This window comes from Pinus tabuliformis, chromosome 8 (genome assembly GCF_031772625.1).
Source record: "Pinus tabuliformis cultivar Carrire ecotype Pingquan chromosome 8, CPIR1, whole genome shotgun sequence".
Taxonomy (NCBI): Eukaryota; Viridiplantae; Streptophyta; class Pinopsida; order Pinales; family Pinaceae; genus Pinus; species Pinus tabuliformis.
The window spans coordinates 752426606-752445287 of record NC_142294.1 but is presented as its reverse complement, the minus strand read 5'-3'; the positions used below and the strand labels follow the sequence as shown (position 1 = coordinate 752445287).

Sequence of the window (18682 nt, the reverse complement as noted above, 5' to 3'; positions counted from 1 at the left end):
TGCACATCATTACCAAAGTCTATTTATTTCTCAAATGAGAATATCAGAATAAATTGAAATAGAAACACATGAAAGAGGATGTTAATAGAAACACATACAGAGATGGACAATCTAGAAGGACAAGCACATAGCTGAATCCTATCATATCTAAACAAGGCAGTGAAGGAATGCAATACTATGTACTATATGGCAATAATTATCTCTTATAGCGTTAAGTGGTTTTCATAAAAGAATAAAGAGATTACCAAGTACCAAAGCTTGATCCAATTAATTCAAGGAATCAGATTATTTTACTGGATTGCAGGTGTGAGTGATTTCTTATTCCGTTTCAAGCAGTTTTCAGTGATTATGCCATCACAGAAACCTCTTTGATGAGATCTTAACATCAATCGGTATTATAAGTTGTTATCGTTGAATTACAGTTGCATATATGAAGACTGGAATTGACTGCCTATAAAACTGGTTTGTATCTTCAAATTCATAAGTTTGCTCTCTTTTAAGAAATATAAAAAACAATGATTTTTGATGTCTTCATCATTATACGAGAAGATTTATGTTGTCTCCTGGAAGGTGTAAATGATCCAAATATCAAAATGTTTGTTATATCTGAAATAGATGGGCAAACATGTTTAAAGTCAAGCATTCAAAAAATAATCTAGCCTGTTAATTTTAACCCAACAAGCTCTCAAATTACTCATGCACAAAAATGATATCCTATTAGGCATTCATAATCATCTTTCATGAAGAAGCTTCTTGTGGAATAAAATCAGCTTTTGTTTTCCCCATTTGGCATTTCAATATTTCAAAGTATTTTTGACTCTGAAAAACAATGCAGCATTGTATGGCATCAAACAAGAGCTTTTTAATTTGTTTGATGTTTCTAATTAATAACATATATATCTGCAGTAAAGTTCTATCGTTACATATGTTTTCATATTTGTCTCAAAGGCACACAATGGTTGGTTTATTTTCTTTTATTAAACATTTGAAATTTCAAATCTCTCCTATGTATGAAATAAACGAGGAAGAAAATTGGTGAGTTTAGTGCCTTTTTAATGTGAGCAGTACATCAACGAAAATTCATGTTTATGTCTGTTTTTTGTTCTAAAATGTCACATATAAATCTCAGTGTTCCATGGGGTCGCGTCCCCCCACATGGGAGTTGAGTTTCCTAGCTCCCTTGCGCTCCGGGAACTTGGGGATGAGAGGGGGTCATTTCCCCACGCTCCCAAAAAACAGGGTACGTGAGGAAAATTGAAAGGGGACGTTTCCCCTATTTTTGGGGTCGTTTCTTCCAATTGGGTCGTTTCCTAGGTGAAAGGGGTCTTAAGGGGTCTTGAGGGGTCGTTTCCCTAGAAAAAATTCGCAATTTTTTTTTGTGAAACAAAAAAATCGTAATTTTTAATATTTGTTGACCGACCAGGAAGGATTTACATTATGTTCATTTCACATTTCATTTTCTGTTTGCTCCTTCATTGAACTGAACACTGCTGCCATCGCCAAGCAGCCTTTTGTCTGCTCCTTCGTTGAACATAACACTGCCGCCATTTCCAAGCAGCCTTTTGTCTTCTCCTTTGTTGAACAGATTACCTTGAGCAATTATTCTCTTTTATCTTTTGATATGTTCTTATGTTATTTTGACTCTATAAAACAATTTTTTTTTCTTTATGTATCAGACTTGACTTTTATAATTTTATTTCAATATTCAGTATTCAATGTTCATAGTTGGAAGTGGAACATCAATATGGCTTAAAGTTTAAAAGTTTAAACATTTATAATTTTATAATTTATTTTCATTGTGCATTCTTAGTAAGTTAGTAGACTAGTAGTTACACTGTACAGTTACAAACTCATGTATGATGTACGATTATAAATTATAATTAATGATATCAATGATCATGCTTTTCATTTTAAATTTGTTTCAGTTATATGATTCATTGATTCATATTTTATATTTATAAGTTTTTAAGACCCCGACGTCCCCCCGGGCCCCACGTTTCATAAAAATTGGTGGGGAGCTTTTGCATAGGCCCTCTCTAACGTATCCCCGCTCCCTCACCTCCTCGTCCTGGAAAATTGGTGGAACATTGATAAATTTCCAAAATTATTCAGAAAACAACCAACTTGTATCTATTTTCATTGATTTATGGGTAACCATCATTGAATTAAGATTTATTATTTTAATATTTATCGTTTTTTGTCTTTGTTGCAGCGATATCAATTTCGAGATTATTGTCATTGATGATGCTAGTCCCGATAGAACTCAAGAAGTTGTGAAACAATTGCAGCGTGTTTATGGTGAAAGCCGCATAGTATGATGCTCACACTTGCATGTGCTTACCATTCTTTAATCTCACTGGCAGTTTGATATTCACATTGTCTGCCAATGTTTTTTAATATTACATCTAATGATTTTCCTTTTGTTTTTTTATGGTTGTATTTCATTACAGCTACTGAGACCAAGGCAAGGAAAACTTGGGCTAGGTCTGTATCATTAGCATTCTTATTTGTAGGGAATATGTACCCAGTATTTTGAAGTTGTTTCTGAATCAATGCTCGGAAATCTGGAAAATATATTTTTGAAGGGCTAATCTCTGCTAAAAGTCAATTTTTGCAATGCTTGATTTTCTTGCATTTTCATGTTAGAGTTGAATCTGAGTATACTTGCAGGAACTGCATATGTGCATGGCCTCAAGTATGCATCGGGAGATTTTGTCATCATTATGGATGCGGATCTCTCCCACCATGTATGTATTTTTAGCAGCTTTCAACATTTAAAAACATTGTATGTGTCCATAGTCTTGTGAGATCTTATTCTGCGGTTTAATATCCTTAACTATTCAAAATTTTGTCGTTTGCTGTGGCAGCCAAAGTATTTGCCAAGTTTCATAAGGTCAGTGTACATTGTTTCAAATGTCTTTTTAAATGCATTTCCAGTGCTTTTATTATTATTTTCAGTTGTGGAGTAATTATAAACTAAATACATTGCCTAAGGCTTCCCATCTCGGTTGCAGTAATAAGTATAGCTGTGTGGATTCAAGCTTATTTACTGACTTTAGTATTTCTCTGATTCTTATTCTGAGCTTTGTCATCTAATGTCAGTTAAGAAGTTCTTTTTAATGTGTTATGGATGCCTTGATTTTATTCTCTCTATTTCTGCATATTATTTAGTACTTATTTTCCTTATTCTGTTCATATGGTGAGAATATGTTGTTTCAGAAAGCAGATAGAGACAAGTGCTGATATTGTTACTGGGACACGCTATGTTAAAGGGGGAGGTGTACATGGTTGGAACCTTATGCGTAAACTCACGAGCCGGGGGGCAAATGTCCTTGCACAAACTCTACTGTGGCCTGGTGTTTCTGATTTAACTGGATCATTTCGGTAATTAATTTGCTTGACATTTGGTCTTGTACATGTGTGGAAGTTTTCTTTTGAAATGAGTTGTACGCGACATCAATAATAACCATTCTTACTCTACTGTTTACAGACTTTATAGGAAATCTGTACTCGAGGACCTTATTAAGGCCTGTGTAAGTAAAGGATATGTCTTTCAGATGGAGATGATTGTTCGGGCTTCTCGGAAACATTATCACATTGAAGAGGTATTATGTTCTCACATAAACATGTAAAGATGGAAGGAGTTTCCCAAATTAGTAGTGACTAAAATTCAACCATAAATTTGCCATGAAATCTGCAAAATAACTCATGGATGAGAACTAGCTTATTCTTCTGCATTTGCTAGCTGTTCTGCATGGCTTTTTGAAGAGAATCTTAGGTAGAATATCTTGACCATCAGCCTTGAAACATTGAAATACTAAGATTATCTGGAATGTTTGGATGCAGGTACCCATTACTTTTGTTGATAGAGTTTATGGCATCTCAAAGCTTGGAGGATCTGAAATAGTTCAGTATCTGAAAGGTCTTGTTTATCTGTTTCTAACGACGTGATGTGATTTTGTCTAGCTGTAAATGGGCACTTTTTAGGTTGAAGGATAGGCATGCATTTTTTGCGAACCCAGATTTTGTTCTTGGTTTCCTTAAATATGTCAGGCAAAAAGTTTTCTTTTAACTGGTCATTGTCAGAATGGAAAATGAGTACTAGAAACATGTGTACATTATGAAATATTGCTAGATCTGATTTAAAAGAAATGGCAAAGGCTATACATGATCCAGTGTGCCTAGTGCAAACAACAAAAATATCCTAATAGAATAAGCAAAGAGTCGCTGGACAATGTACAAAAGGAGAGCTTACTACAGAGGATGGAGCCAATATAGAATTCATTAAGAGGTTGGAAACAAACGAGGAAAATAATGCCTTTGTAGGGACTATCAATGAAGTATGCAATGGACTACAATATTTATTTATACTGTTTGGAAGAATTCTTTATCTTATTTGAACTTCCGTTGGGAGTTCAACTTCCAAAGTTATTTGCATTTGCACACAAGCCAGAATTTCCATCTAGGAATTGTATTAAAGGAATTCTAGCTGTATTTTTTTTGTTCCGAGTACTTTATTATGAGTTATATTTGTGCTAATCTGTTCTGTATTTGATTAATTTACATAGATATACCTCCTCTATTGGTTTTTCTTGTAAATGAAGATGTTCTTTGTTTGTTTTTTCATTATATATCTGGGTGGCTACATTCCTGTTTTATCCTCCCAATTTTATGGAGTGTCCTTGGAGAGTTACAAGTTTGTACCATTGTCATGTTTACCGAACATAGTTTCTGTCAACAATTTTTGAATATTTGGTTGTAAGTTTTATGAAAGCTGTGCTCCCAAATGTTTTACATTGTCTAGCAACTACAACTTAAGTTTATCGGCATTAATCATTAGAAGTCTTCATGTATCAAGATAAATTCAAGATTTCTAAGTTTCACTTCCTTTGGCATGCAGTCGACCTTGAGTGCTATGGGAATTTTTGGGACTAGAACGGTTATGCGAGCTTAGTTAGAAGCTTCTTACATTCCCCAAGATTGTGGAGTTGGGTCTTCTTACCAAGAAGCTTCTTCTTTATCTCTTCCTCAATCTGCACCTCGCTATAAGCGGTTGAAAGACTACTGCAGGTTGCAGATAACAGACATGTATGTAGGGAAAAGTTATGGAGAAATCGTGGATTAACAGTCTGGGTTTCGTGGACTTGATGGTTCATGGCAAGACCATTCAAGCTCTGGTGGACACAGGGGCCACTCATAACTTCATGACGACATGGTTGGCAAAAGAGGTTGCACTGATGATCTTCCCGTCGAATGTGGAAGTCAAGGCAGTGAACTCTAGAGCTAAAGTGGCGGGTTTGGCACACGAAGTGCCTGTGCAGATAAAAGACTAGAAGGGTCAGTTGGACTTCACAGTGATGGAGATGAATGACTTCGATATGATATTGGGGCAAGATTTCTTGAAGGGCAACAAGGCAATTGTTGTCCCCTTCTGTGATGAGGTGTTGCTGGTTGGACAGTCACAAACTTGGACTTTGCCCACTCATAGGCAAAGGCGGGAAGTTAAGGTGTAGCATGTTTCTGCACTAAGTTTGGAGAAGGCTATGAAGGAGTCAGATATGAAGACATATGCAGTGATGTTCAAGGGAGTTGAAGGTGATGGAGTGGGGACGCCTGTTCTAGCCGAGATTTCTGAGGTATTGGCCAAATATGCAGATTTGATGCCTGATGAGCTACCAAAGAAGCTTCCACCAAGGCGTGCAGTGGACCATAGCATAGAGCTTGAGCCAGGAAAGCAACCTCCGGCTAAAGCACCTTATCGGTTGTCAGGACCTGAGTTGGAGGAATTGAAACGACAGTTAAAGGAGTTAATTGATGCAGGTTTCATCAGACCTTCAAGGTCCCCCTATGGAGCTCCGGTATTGTTCCAGCGGAAGAAGGATTCGAATGAGCTACGGATGTGCTGTGATTACTGTGCACTGAACAAGCAGACGGTAAGGAACAAGTATCCTTTGCCATTGGCTGCTGATTGCTTTGACAAGCTTGCGAAAGCCCGAGTGTTTTCCAAGCTGGACTTGAGGCATGGGTATTATCAGGTGTGGATAGCTGAAGGAGACGAGAAGAAGACCGCGATAGTAACAAGGTATGGTAGCTTTGAGTTTCTTGTTATGCCATTCGGGTTGTGCAATGCTCCTGCTATGTTTTGCACTTTGATGAATGATGTTCTACGACCATACTTGGATTCGTTCGTAGTAGTGTACTTGGACGATATAGTGGTGTGCATTGACAACATGGAGGATCATAAGAAGCACTTGGTGATGGTGTTCGAGGCACTGAAGGTAAATCAGTTGTACTTGAAGAAGTCTAAGTGTGTGTTCGTTCAGACCGAGATTTTGTTCCTTGGACATATAGTGGGTCAAGGGTACATACGGATGGAGCTGAGCAGAGTGAAGGCGATCAAGGACTGGGTTGAGCCAAAGAATGTCCATGATATGAGGGTCTTTTTGGGCATGACCAACTACCAACGGAAGTTTGTAGAGGGGTACTCCAAGGTAACATCGTCACTGACAGACCTGCTGAAGAAAGATAAGAGATGGAGTTGGATGGACAAATGTCAAGCGGCATTTGATGACTTGAAGAAGAGGATGGTTACAACATCGATACTGAAGTTGCCGGGCTTTGAGCGACTGTTTGAGGTACACACAGATGCTTTTGATTTTGCCATAGGAGGGGTTCTTATGCAGGATGGGCATCCGGTGGTGTATGAGAGTCGGAAGTTGTAGGATAGAGAACGGAGGTATCCCATCCATGAGAAGGAGATGACTGTGATCACTCACTGTCTTCATGTGTGGAGGCATTACCTGATTGGGAAGCCGTTCGTTGTCAAGACAGACAACGTTGCAGCAAGTTATTTTGCATCACAATCGAAGCTTTCTGCGAAGCAAGCTCGTTAGCAGGACTTCTTGGTAGAATTCGACATGACTATTGAGTATAGATCAGGGAGACACAATGCGGTAGCTGATGCCCTTAGCAAGAAGGGACAACTTGCAACATTGGAAGGAGGAGACCGGGCAACAAGGAGTAGGAGTTGAGTTCAGATGTCAGAAGAGATGCAGAATAAACTCAAGGAAAGTGTTGAGACCGATACTCAGGCGCAGAATATAATGAAGCAGATAAACGAGGGGAAGACACGAAAGTTCTTTCTACGAGATGGATTCTTGTTCTTTGGAAACCGACTCTATGTTCCAAAGTCATCTGGGCTCAGGAGGCACCTTTTGAAGGAGTGCCACGACTCACCGTGGGTTGGCCACCCAGGGCAGCGTCGTTCTTTGGCATTGTTGGAGAGAGGATTCTTTTGGGAGAAGATGTGGGAGGATGTAGAGGAGTATGTACATACGTGCATCATTTGTCAGCAGGACAAATTAGATACTCAGAGGCAAGGAGGTCTGTTGCAGCCTTTACCGATTCTTGAGAGACCATGGATGAGTGTCTTGATGGACTTCATCACTCAGTTGCCACAGGTTCAGGGGTATAATGGGATAATGGTCGTGGTTGATCGTTTTTCCAAGTATGCTGTCTTTGTTCCAACAAAGATGCCTTGTGGAGCCGAGCAGACTGCGGAGTTGTTCTTCAAGAACATAGTGAAGTATTGGGGGATGCCATTAAGCATTGTGTTGGACCGAGATCTACAATTTACAAGCAGCTTTTGGACCACATTGTTCAAGTTAGTTGGGACAAAGTTGTTGATGAGTTCGAGTTACCATCCGCAGACATATGGACAAACCGAGAGGATCAACACATTGTTGGAGGATTACTTGAGACATTATGTGGCGACTGATCAGAAGAATTGGCCTGAACTCTTGGATATTGCTTAGTTCAGCTACAATATTCAAAAGAGTTTTGCGACGGGGTACAATCCATTTGAGTTGGTGAATGGACAGATGCCAGTCACATCGCATACCGTAGTGACAGGAGGTTTGTTGAGGAGTCCTCATGTGAAGAAGTTCATGAAGGCTTGGGATGAGACCTTGGAGTTGGCACGGTTGCGCTTGCACGAAGCTGCAAGGAGAATGAAGAAATGGGCAGATAGAGGAAGACGGGATGTACACTTTAGTGTGGGAGATATGGTGTTTCTCAGGATTACCGGAGATCAGTTTCAACCACCTAAGGGGACTGCGAGCAAACTGACGAGGAAGTATGAGGGACCATTCCGAGTAAAGAAGAGAGTGGGGGAAGTTGCTTACGAGCTGGAGCTTCCATGCCATATGCACATGAAGCATCCAGTTTTTCACATGAGTCAGTTGAAGAGATGCAGACTTGATGCTGATCATCCAGAGAGGGTGGAACCACCGAGGGGACCAGCCATGATTGTGGACAAGCCTCACTTAGAGATGGACAAGATTCTGAGTGTTCGATCTACAAGGCTTGGCTGCCACATGAGATGGGAATTTCTTGTCAAATGGAAGAATGCACTGGAGGAGGACAGCTGGGAAACGGAGGACTCACTTTGGAGATGGAAGCGGAAGATTGCGAAGTATGATAGGAAGCTACGGAGGAGAGCTGGATTGTTGGGGACGACAATGCTTTCGGGTGGGGGAGAATGTAACGCCCTGCAACTGGCGAGTTGCCCAGGCGTGCCCACCGATCAATCGAAGTAGCGCGCGAGGTAGAAAGGCGACCAACAGGCGAGACATGTTATGTGGGCGAAGTTTGGTTGCCTCACTTATACGCGGGCAGGCTGAACGAGTCACCCGCAGGCCGACCAAACGAGTTTGTGAAACTGACGAGTTATGGTGGGGCGGTCCCATGTGATGGGCGGGCCAACCAACATATGGAACGAGTTTTGCAAACCGAGGGTGAGTTGGCTGAGCTAGGTGAACGAGTTGGCCGGGTGGCATGACTTGCCCACCCGCCATATGAATACATGGTGCGGTTGGGTAGGTTGGAGCATTTGATCATTTGAACACATTCGCTCATCAAACGAACTCGTGGAGAGCGTGGAGCAGTCATAGCGAGGGCGCAGATAACCGCAGGTTATGCGCCCACTCGTCGGGCAGGCAGACACGAACTTCACATGGAGATTTGGTGAACGAGTGGCACAGGTCGTGGGCTGCACGAAGGCGCCCGCTCGTTGGTCGGTAGCATGGGTGGAGGGCTGCACGAAGGCGCCCGCCCGTCAGTTGTGTGTGCAGGTGGAGGGCTGCACGAAGGCACCAGCCCGTTGGTTGGTGAACTCGGGTGGAGGGCTGCACCAAGGCGCTCGCCCGACGGTGTGACAAACTCCGGTGAGAGTTCGGGTGGAGGGCCGCACGAAGGCGCGCCCGCCCGACTCATGCAAGGAGTTTGGTGTTGTGTGGATTGTGTGGGGAGCGACCACCGTGCAAGGCGTGCACGAGGTGGGCGCCCGTTGGCAAACGACACGGGTAAAACGCCGGTGGAGCATTTGCTCCCGGTCACTTGATTTCTACAAAAAACATAATAAAAGATTATAATTGCATATAATGGTGTCCTCTCTACTGTTATGAATGTTTATGGTTATATGTTTATAATGTTAATGGATTCCGCACATTAATATTGTTAATGAAAGATGATGAATGTTAGGCGTAGTTCGTAAAGTAACTTAACAATGGAACATGTTAGCTACTTAGGCGGTGCCACACCCTTGCCAATTAACGAAAAAAGAATTGGGGGCGTGACATAGAGCTGATGCTTTATGATTGGAAAGTATTCCCAAAGGACTAGATCTTCTTTATCCTTGCTGACTGTTGTATTAACTTGCTATATATTTGCATCAATAGATTTTATATCTGGTGCCTTCACTCATTATGGTTTGGTCCCTATTTTTATTTTAGTATTAGTTTTACTTGTCTTTTCTTCGTTTAACTTGGAAATATCTTATACACTTCCTTGTCTTGTTAGCTTTCTTTGGTCACGTGTGGATTGTTACCAAAATTTGGGTACTCTTGAATTTCGGCTTTCCTTATGCCTGATTTTCTATCTACGAGCATAAAACCATGATGGGATTAAAGAGCTTGTTTGCTATGCAGTTGAAACAATTATTCATGTTTTCATATATTGCATTACTAAAGAGTCCAGATAATGATGTGACCTTTCTATATATATATATATATATATATATATATATATATATATGACAAGCTTCTTGAAGCCACTAAATGTGGATAGGTGTGTTATTGCAAAATCTAGTAATTTAGTGCAAAGTCTCATTCAACAATTTAGATTGGGAACGACAACGGGATTTGTTATTACTCACCTTAGCAATTACTCCTATCGTTTTTGTGGTTGGAGACAATCCTCACAAGGAAGCTTCCTTAGTATATCTTATGGATTAAGTAACCCAAATGATTTAGGCTACAATCCTCACAAGGGAAGCTTCCCTAGTATGTCTTATGGACTAAGTAACCCAAATGATTTAGGCTCAATACCCACTAAGGATTCTACCACAAGATTCACTCAAGGATAAGTATGCAATTGTTAGGGATTCAAGTGATTTAACATATAATTTTAAGAAAGCTAGTGCAAAGGTCCCTATAGCTAAATCTAGAGGGCTTCATCAGACCAAAAGAGACTCAAATAAATGTGGAAACACATGCAATCAAGAAAATATAATTTGATATTATAGATTAGCGTTTTAATGAATAGATTTACAACATGCAAATATTAATAACACAAAGAAAACAACTTCAAAGTCTATGATAAATAAGTGAAAAATCAGGGTTATTCAATGAGTAAATAAGAGAATAAATTACAACTTTTAATGGCTGAAAATAAATAAACAAGAATAATATCTTAGATGTCAGCTCTAATTAGTGGCTGAAAAATGCATATATAATAATATTTATACTTTTCCAAATGAATGCATGTAAATCCTAACCTTAGGACAATAAGGTCCAAAGTAAGTAATGATGGAAAATATAGATTTTGCTGTAACTTAACCCTTATTTACCTTACAAAACGTAAAAAAGAAAAAATTTAGGCTTTTATTTTTATTATTTTATGGATTGACGCAAGAGATAGGGCTATTGCCTTTCTCAATCAAGGGCTAATGGAATCTAGACTATAATTCCAGGGAAGAGAGTTGATGGAAGTAATTTCAAGGGGAGAGAGATAAACTCATGTTTCTCAATTTCTTAAACCCTAATGTCCTATCTATCTTCTTTGGAGAGTGAAAGGGATGAAGGTACACTTAGGTTCCTCAAGAGAACTTGATGGAAATCTCATTCAAGGAGATGCTAGAGCCATAAAACATTCAACAACACTTTGGTAAAAATTTCATTAAAACCCCAATTCTTCAACAAGTATAATGTGGGATTAGATGCTTACAGTGAATTAATACAAAACTGTTATAGAATCATTAATCATCATTCAAGAGAGAGACCCATCCAATTAAAATATCCTCCCTAAGACAATTCACTCAACTATCTCCAAGGGTGTGTGACAATGATCTAAGAGAAATCAACTTCCCTCTATTTATATGAGGGCAACCAAGTTGATTTTCTCTAAAATTATATTGAAATCTCTAAATGATATTAAATGTGATTGCAAGTTAGATAGGTCACACACTGACCCCCAAAGATAGCTAACACAATGATGAAATATAAGAAAAGACTTTGCTAACCCAAACACGTGAACTAAAATCCCTCCAATGGTGATGCCATCCTCCAAAAGGTGTGTCTCGCATCGAAAGGTGCCATGATCACTGAAGGTGGGGTATCTCAACCCAAAAGTCACATTTCATCATTAAATGGTGTCCAATCATTAAGCAAGGCTCCATCATCCTAAATGTCATACTCAACCAAGCCCATGTCATCATTCTTGTAACATACCTAGTTTCCTCAATGACTCAGTACCCAAAATTTTCTTTTTCTTTTTCCTTTTACTAGCATGACAATAAGCTCTGATACCACTTTGTCACATACCCCTACTAAATTTACCTTAACCACACTTCCAAAAAACCCGATATTGAAAGTGCTTTGATGATGGGTCTGTTTTGGACTCGAAAGGTCAAATAAAAATGATCATTGTGGATTTCTAGGTTCAATTTTTTCAAAATCTCATACATTTTGTCAAACACTTTACATGTAAACTAATATAGCAAATTCTTTGTATGCAATTAGTGATATATCATCTACAATAATACTATCATACAACTTTACAATACCCATCAACAAAATAAATTTTTTATTAGGGCATTTCATTAAACAATTTGTATGCGATGAATCATTAAATCATTTAAGCATTTCTTCAAACACTTTGCATGCAAACTAATATAACAAATTCATTGCATACAAATAGACACACATCAACTACAACAATACTATAATACAACAATACAATCTTCATCTACAAAACAACATTTTCATGGGGGCATATAATCAAACGGGTTGTATGCAATGAATCATTGAACCACCTAGGTATTTCTTCAAACACTTTGCATGCAAACTAATATAGCAAATTATTTGCATGCAAATATGCATGTGTCAACTACAACAACACTATCCCCATCCACAAAACAACATTTTAATTGGCCCACATTTTATCAAATAGTTTGTATGCAATGAATTATTAAACCACTCAAGAATTTCTTCAAACACTTTGCATGGAAACTAATATCGCAATTTCGTCAGTGTGTAAATTTTAAATTATAGCAGTGAAAGTTATAAAAATTGAACTAGATGATTAGTGGGAGTGTCCTTCACTATGGTTCAAGTTTCAACCTATGGAACCTCCCAGATGAAAAGTTATATCAGAAATGCCAACATGACCTGTTTCATGCATGATTTTAGGAGCGTTTGGAAAACTTGACTTTCTTTGATCATATCTCCTAAAATATCGTGACCCAAGATCCAAAAGTTGGATGAGATGATCAACGGGATTTCCCCTCTTTATGTTCCAAGTTTCAGCCTTTGGAACCTCCCAAAAGAAAAGTTATAGTAGAAATGCCAACATGACCTGTTTGATGCATGATTTTAGGAGCATTCAAGAAAATCAACATCCTCTAATCATATCTTGTAAAATATAGTGACCCAAGATTTGAAAGTTGAAACAAATGATCATTGGGATTCTCTCACTATGGTCTAAGTTTCAACTTCTGGAACCTCCCAGAAGAAAAGTTATAGCAAAAATGCCAACATGACATGTTTAAAGATGCATTTAGGAAGCCCAACTTCCTCTAATCATATTTCCTAAAATTTCGCAACCCAAGATCTAAAAACTGGACTAGAGGATCAACAAGATTTCCCCTCACCATGGTCCAAGTTTAAGCTTCTGGAACCTCCAAGAAGAAAAATTTTAGTAGAAAAGTGTGCAATTGTATTCATAGAGGCCTGCATGTCCACATGCAACATATTAACTTGCACATAAAAATCAAGACATCTTTCTTATGGTTTCAAGGTAGATTTCCAATTTAATCCACAAAACAATCAAGGCATTTTTGCTTATTAATTTCATGTAAAATTATCACAGAGCTATATTTTAATTTTAATAAATAACTAATAATCATATTCATAGCTCATAAATTAATAACACTTGTGAGATCTAACAATGGTTGAAAATGAAGGTGGGACTTCAATTTTCCACCCAACCATAGACTAGTTGCAACCTATATTTCTTGTAGTAGTCACCCAGAGTTAGATCTACAATCCAAGGGGATCTTTCAAGCAAACTCAATTGGAATTCATGCTCAACTCTTGGAGTATGGGAATTTTTGTTATAGCTAGTTTATCAACTATGGAAAACACTGCATAAATTCACATTTCTAGGTGGTTTATTAGCTGTGGCAATCACTCTGAGAGTGGTTTATCAACCCAAAAATCCAACTTTTTCCTTCATCCAATTTCTTTCATTGAACACGAGCCTTTTATCGCTGTTCGAATGCCTTTTTATCCTTTTTCTTGTGTCTCTTCATGTTCCTCATAGATCATTCTTCAAGATATTTCTTGCTAGATGCACATTTGATTAAGCAACGATGTCAGTTAACACCACTCATGTTCTTCCTTTTCCTTCTCAGATTATGGATATGTGGCCCCACTCTTCAGGCCATTCAAATAAATTTAGAATTATTCATAATTAGAGTACAATTACATTACACAAATTAGGGGGAGTATGCCTGGGGTGTTGCAAACCCCACCCCTTAAGGGGAATACTGTCCTCGATGTTCTTAGTAGCAAAATACTAAAACAAAATTGAGCATTATAAATAGTTCTCACATCCACTTATTTAGCAAACAAAATATGAGTATAACACCCTTATTTGCTTAGAGATCTCCAAGGTGGCATCATCAGGTCCAAAGGGTCTAATCCCATTTTTTTCCATGTAGAATTTGTGTTTTTATATGTTGAATGAAAGCTGCTCTCTTCTCTTACTCTTTCCCAATTCCCATTCCTCCATTTTATCGCAGACAATAAACTATAACCCTACCAAACATGATGGGTATATGGCTTGAACTTCTCTTGCTGGTTCCTTTTTTTGTTATGATGGTGTTGGGGAGTAGAAGAAGTGATGAAGACGACGAAGAAGTGGGTAGTGGTGGATTAGGAAAACCTAAAGAAGAGGAGTACTAGGAGGAAGAGGAGGAGGAGGATAAGGAGAGTGGAGATGATGATGGAAAGAAAGCTAAGGTAGACCAAACCCCCTTGTGAAAATATGTTAGTAGTCTTTCAAGAGGTAAAGGGGGTGGAACCACTAAGTTTACATGCCCCCATTAAGGTTCATATACTTGTGCCAGAAATCATCTATGTGGGAAAATGGCATGAGATGGAACTAAGCAAATAAGAATCAAAATCCGTGGAAGTGTGTCAGCACAACAAAGAGACAAATACATAAGTGAAGAGGAGGAAGACCAATACAAATCTAAAATATCAAAGGGTGACTTTGAACATGACACCACTAGCTCACACTCACAAAGTAAGAACTCCATCAGCATCCACCCATAGTAGTGGATACATATGCACATGCACAAACATCTCCTTAAGGCATAGAACCATATCAGAATTCCTTAATCAAGGATGTAGAGATGATGTGTTTCAGTGTCTCTTTGCATGGGGGATACCATTGTAGAAATTATGGTGTAGATTTGCAACTGCTCATGAAGTTTTAATCAAAACCACAAGAAACAAACCTCTCTACTACTCTGCGGAAGTTAATTCACAATTTAGAACAAAAAATTCAGACATGCAATGATAAATATAACACATGCACAATATTTTTCCTGGGGAAAGAAATCTACTAAAAACCCCAATTCCTGCTTGTATTAATATGATGAATAGAGATGTATTACAATTTCTTTGCTCAACTGAGCACACCCTGCAAGTGAATAACCTATCTCTATGCTCACTGAGAATCTCTAACCTAGACTTAGTCAATTTCCACCTCTTCTTGAGCCCCTATTTCCTTGCACAATTCCTTGTGAAATTAGGTCCCTATTATTTAGGAATTTCTCCAAAATGGATTGCGCAATTCCCAAGGTTGATCATCTGATTGCATGCAACACTTGTACACTTAAGACTAGTCTACAACTAATGTTACACTGCCTTGGAATCTCTGCCACAACTGGGGAACTCGAATTCTCTGCATGCACTAGCTATTTGGGCTGATTGATCAGTTAACTAGATGATCATTGAGTTTGACTAAAGTCCCATTGCTCAATTTACCTTCCATTTGTTCCTCCAACAGTTGGAATTAGTTTAACTGAAAATAAATTGAGATAACTGACTTTGATTGCTAAAATTAGCGATCACACATGCTTAACTAAACTCTAACTCTTCCAACCTGAATTTACTGAGTAAACTAGGTGACACAAGCCATGTCACACGAGTTAACTGCATCCAAGTTGTCTTTTGATGTGGAAATCAAATTTTTCTCAATATAATCAAGGCAAAACCAAATTGAGAATTTCTTGTTGTATTTTTCAACACTCCATCTCAGCAAGAAAGGGATTATCAACCACCCCTATCATGCACATGTGGAACTCGAACTTCCCTCTTGACAAGGACTTTGTCAAAATATCAACATCTTGTTCCTCTGTCGGAATGTACTGAAGCAACATTATCTGCCTCTGTACACAGTCCCGTAAATGGTCATACCAACTATCTATATGCTTGGATCGATCGTGAAAAATAAGATTCTTAGAGAGCTTGATACAACTCTGATTATCACAATAGATCACAGTTAGATCCATCATCTGACCAAACAATCCAACAAGTACATTTCTCATCCAAATTGCCTCACATGCTACTTGAACTGCAACCATGTATTCTATTTTTTTCGAGCTGAGCGCCACAGATATTTGTTTCCTATTGTACTAGGAAATAACCATGGACACAACACTAAAAATTCCACCCAATGTACTCTTTTAGTCTGATGGACTCCCTACCCAAACTGCATTTGTGAAGCCACACAACTTCACTCCCTCTGTCCATCTGTACCATAGTTCAAACTAGGTAGTGCCTCTAAGGTACCGTAAAACATGCTTAGCTGCCTTCCAAAATAATTTGGTTGGCCTAACCATAGCTTGGCTCAGTTGGTTGACTATATAGCACATATTTGGTCATGTGTTTACAAGATACACGTGTGAACCCACTAGCTTCCAATAAATGGTAGCATCCACTTCCTCACCTGAAGTGGCATCCTCCTTCCTCCAGTTGGTCGCTAGAGGTGTCTCCATGGGTTTGCAACTCTCCATGCAGAACTTTTGTAGTATCTCATTTGCATACTTTCCTTGAGAGACAAACAGTTTCCCATTGCCTTGCCATACTTCCAAACCGAGGAAGTAGTGCATGAGACCCATGTCCTTCATTTCAAATTCTCTTGTAAGGTCCTCCTTGCAATATCCGATCCATTGCTCATCATTAGTTAAAATCAAATCATCAACATATAAGACAATAATAAACAATTTACCTTCTACCTAAATATGATAGAGGTTTGCATCCGCTTCACTTTTGGTGAAGCACAAATCAGTGAGATAGCTATCAATCTTGGTGTACCAAGCATGTGGTGGTTATTTGAGATTGTACAACGCTCGCTTGAGTCTGCACACGTGAGAATCCCAATCAAATGTCTCAAAGCCTTCAGGTTCTCGATGTACACTTCCTCCTCAATAACGCCATTGAGAAAAGCTATTTTTACATCCATCTGGTGGATCTTCCACCCAATCTGTGCAACCAGAGCAATAATTGATCTAATGGATGAGTACCTTGCTACAAGAGTAAAGGTCTCCTCATAGTCAATTCCTTCAACTTGAGAGTACCTTGGCCACAAATATGGCCTTATACTTCTCTATGCTTCCATCTGCTGCATGCTTTACCTTGAAGATCCATCTTGAACCCACTACTGATTTATTTGCTAGTCTTGGGACCACTTCCCAAACACTGTTCTTTACAATGGATTTGTATTCCTCCACCATTGCATCAACCCATACAGGTTTCTCTACTGCTTCCTCGAAAGAGGATGGCTCAGTCTCTACAAGCTTAGTCATTAGAGCCATGTAGCTAGTGTACCAATCAGGTGACCTTCTCTGCCTGCGTTGATTTGAAGGAGCACCCACATTCTCCCTCACATCTTGCACAAGTCTTTCAACTTCTCTGGTTCTTTATTTGCCTTCTCTAGATGGTTCTGCTTGAGTCGCTGTTTCCACTCTCTTGTCCTCAATTTGTGGCTGCTTCACAACTTCCCGAGGTTCCTTCTTTGGAGCTAAAAGGTCCTCTTCTGGTGGGATTTGAAGCTCCCTCTCAGGAGAGCACCACATCGCTTTCTCCTCATCAAAATTTACATCCCTTCGCACAACCCTCATTGTGAGCGATGGAAAGTACACACGGTAGTAGTGTGGAGTTTTTGTGTAACCCACAATACCCCCAAATCTACTGTTGGCTCAAGATTCTTCCTTGATTCTTTAGAGACATGGTAGTAAACAGAGGCTCCAAAAATCTTGAAGTGCGATACATCCGACTTTCTCCTCGAGAAAGCCTCCTCCAGTGTAATCATGCCAAGAAGCCGATGAGGACTGCAGTTCTGCAAATAGACAGCTGCGCTGCATGCTTCATCCCACAAATGCAAAGGTAGGCCTTGGTCATGCAACATCGCCCTCACTGTCCCACAATGCTACGGTTCTTTCTCTCAGCCACCCGATTCTGTTGTGGGTTGTGTGACGCTGTCAACTCTCGTCGAATGCCTACTTTCGCACATAAAATTTTAAATTCATTCGACACATATTCACCTCCATTATCACTCCTGAGAGACTTAAATTTTTTTGCCGGTTTCTTTCTCAACCAATGCCTTGAATTCTATGAACTTGGAGAATGTCTCATCATTCTTCCGCATGAGAAGATCCAACACTTCTATGAGAAGTCATCAATAAAAATGATAAAATATTTGTGTTTGGCAGTGGAGGCTATCGAGAAAGGTCCAAAGACATCAAAGTGGATCCTTTATGGGGTTGCATGTGCTTCGCTGTCCCGATCATGGAATGTGGATTTTGTGTACTTCCCAAAAGTACATCCTTTGCATACATCCTGCTGCTCAAGTGCTCCTTTAGGGAGGCTTGTGGTTATCTACTGCGTAATATTTAGGACGCCATGATGGAAATGACCAAGTCTTCTATGCCAAAGTTCATCACGGATTTGCACCTTCTTCGCTTTTGTGCTTAATGCAGCACACTCTTCCACATCTAGCTTATACATGTTCCTCACACGAACCCTGATCTGCTTCACTTGGCCCGTGGTTATGT

The 18682-nt window shown here is 39.2% G+C and overlaps 1 protein-coding gene across 1 annotated transcript in view; it reads left to right on the top strand.

Moving 5' to 3' along the window:
* Positions 1-4390, top strand: part of DPMS1 (Nucleotide-diphospho-sugar transferases superfamily protein) — a 57917-nt gene extending 53527 nt beyond the window's left edge. The window contains exons 2-8 of the mRNA XM_089372794.1: positions 2213-2312; positions 2451-2484; positions 2671-2747; positions 2868-2893; positions 3220-3384; positions 3491-3605; positions 3847-4390. Of these exons, the coding sequence (XP_089228920.1) occupies positions 2213-2312; positions 2451-2484; positions 2671-2747; positions 2868-2893; positions 3220-3384; positions 3491-3605; positions 3847-3951 (622 nt within the window). The 3' untranslated portion in view covers positions 3952-4390. The remainder of the gene's footprint in view (positions 1-2212; positions 2313-2450; positions 2485-2670; positions 2748-2867; positions 2894-3219; positions 3385-3490; positions 3606-3846) is intronic.
* The last annotated feature ends 14292 nt before the right edge of the window (positions 4391-18682 follow it).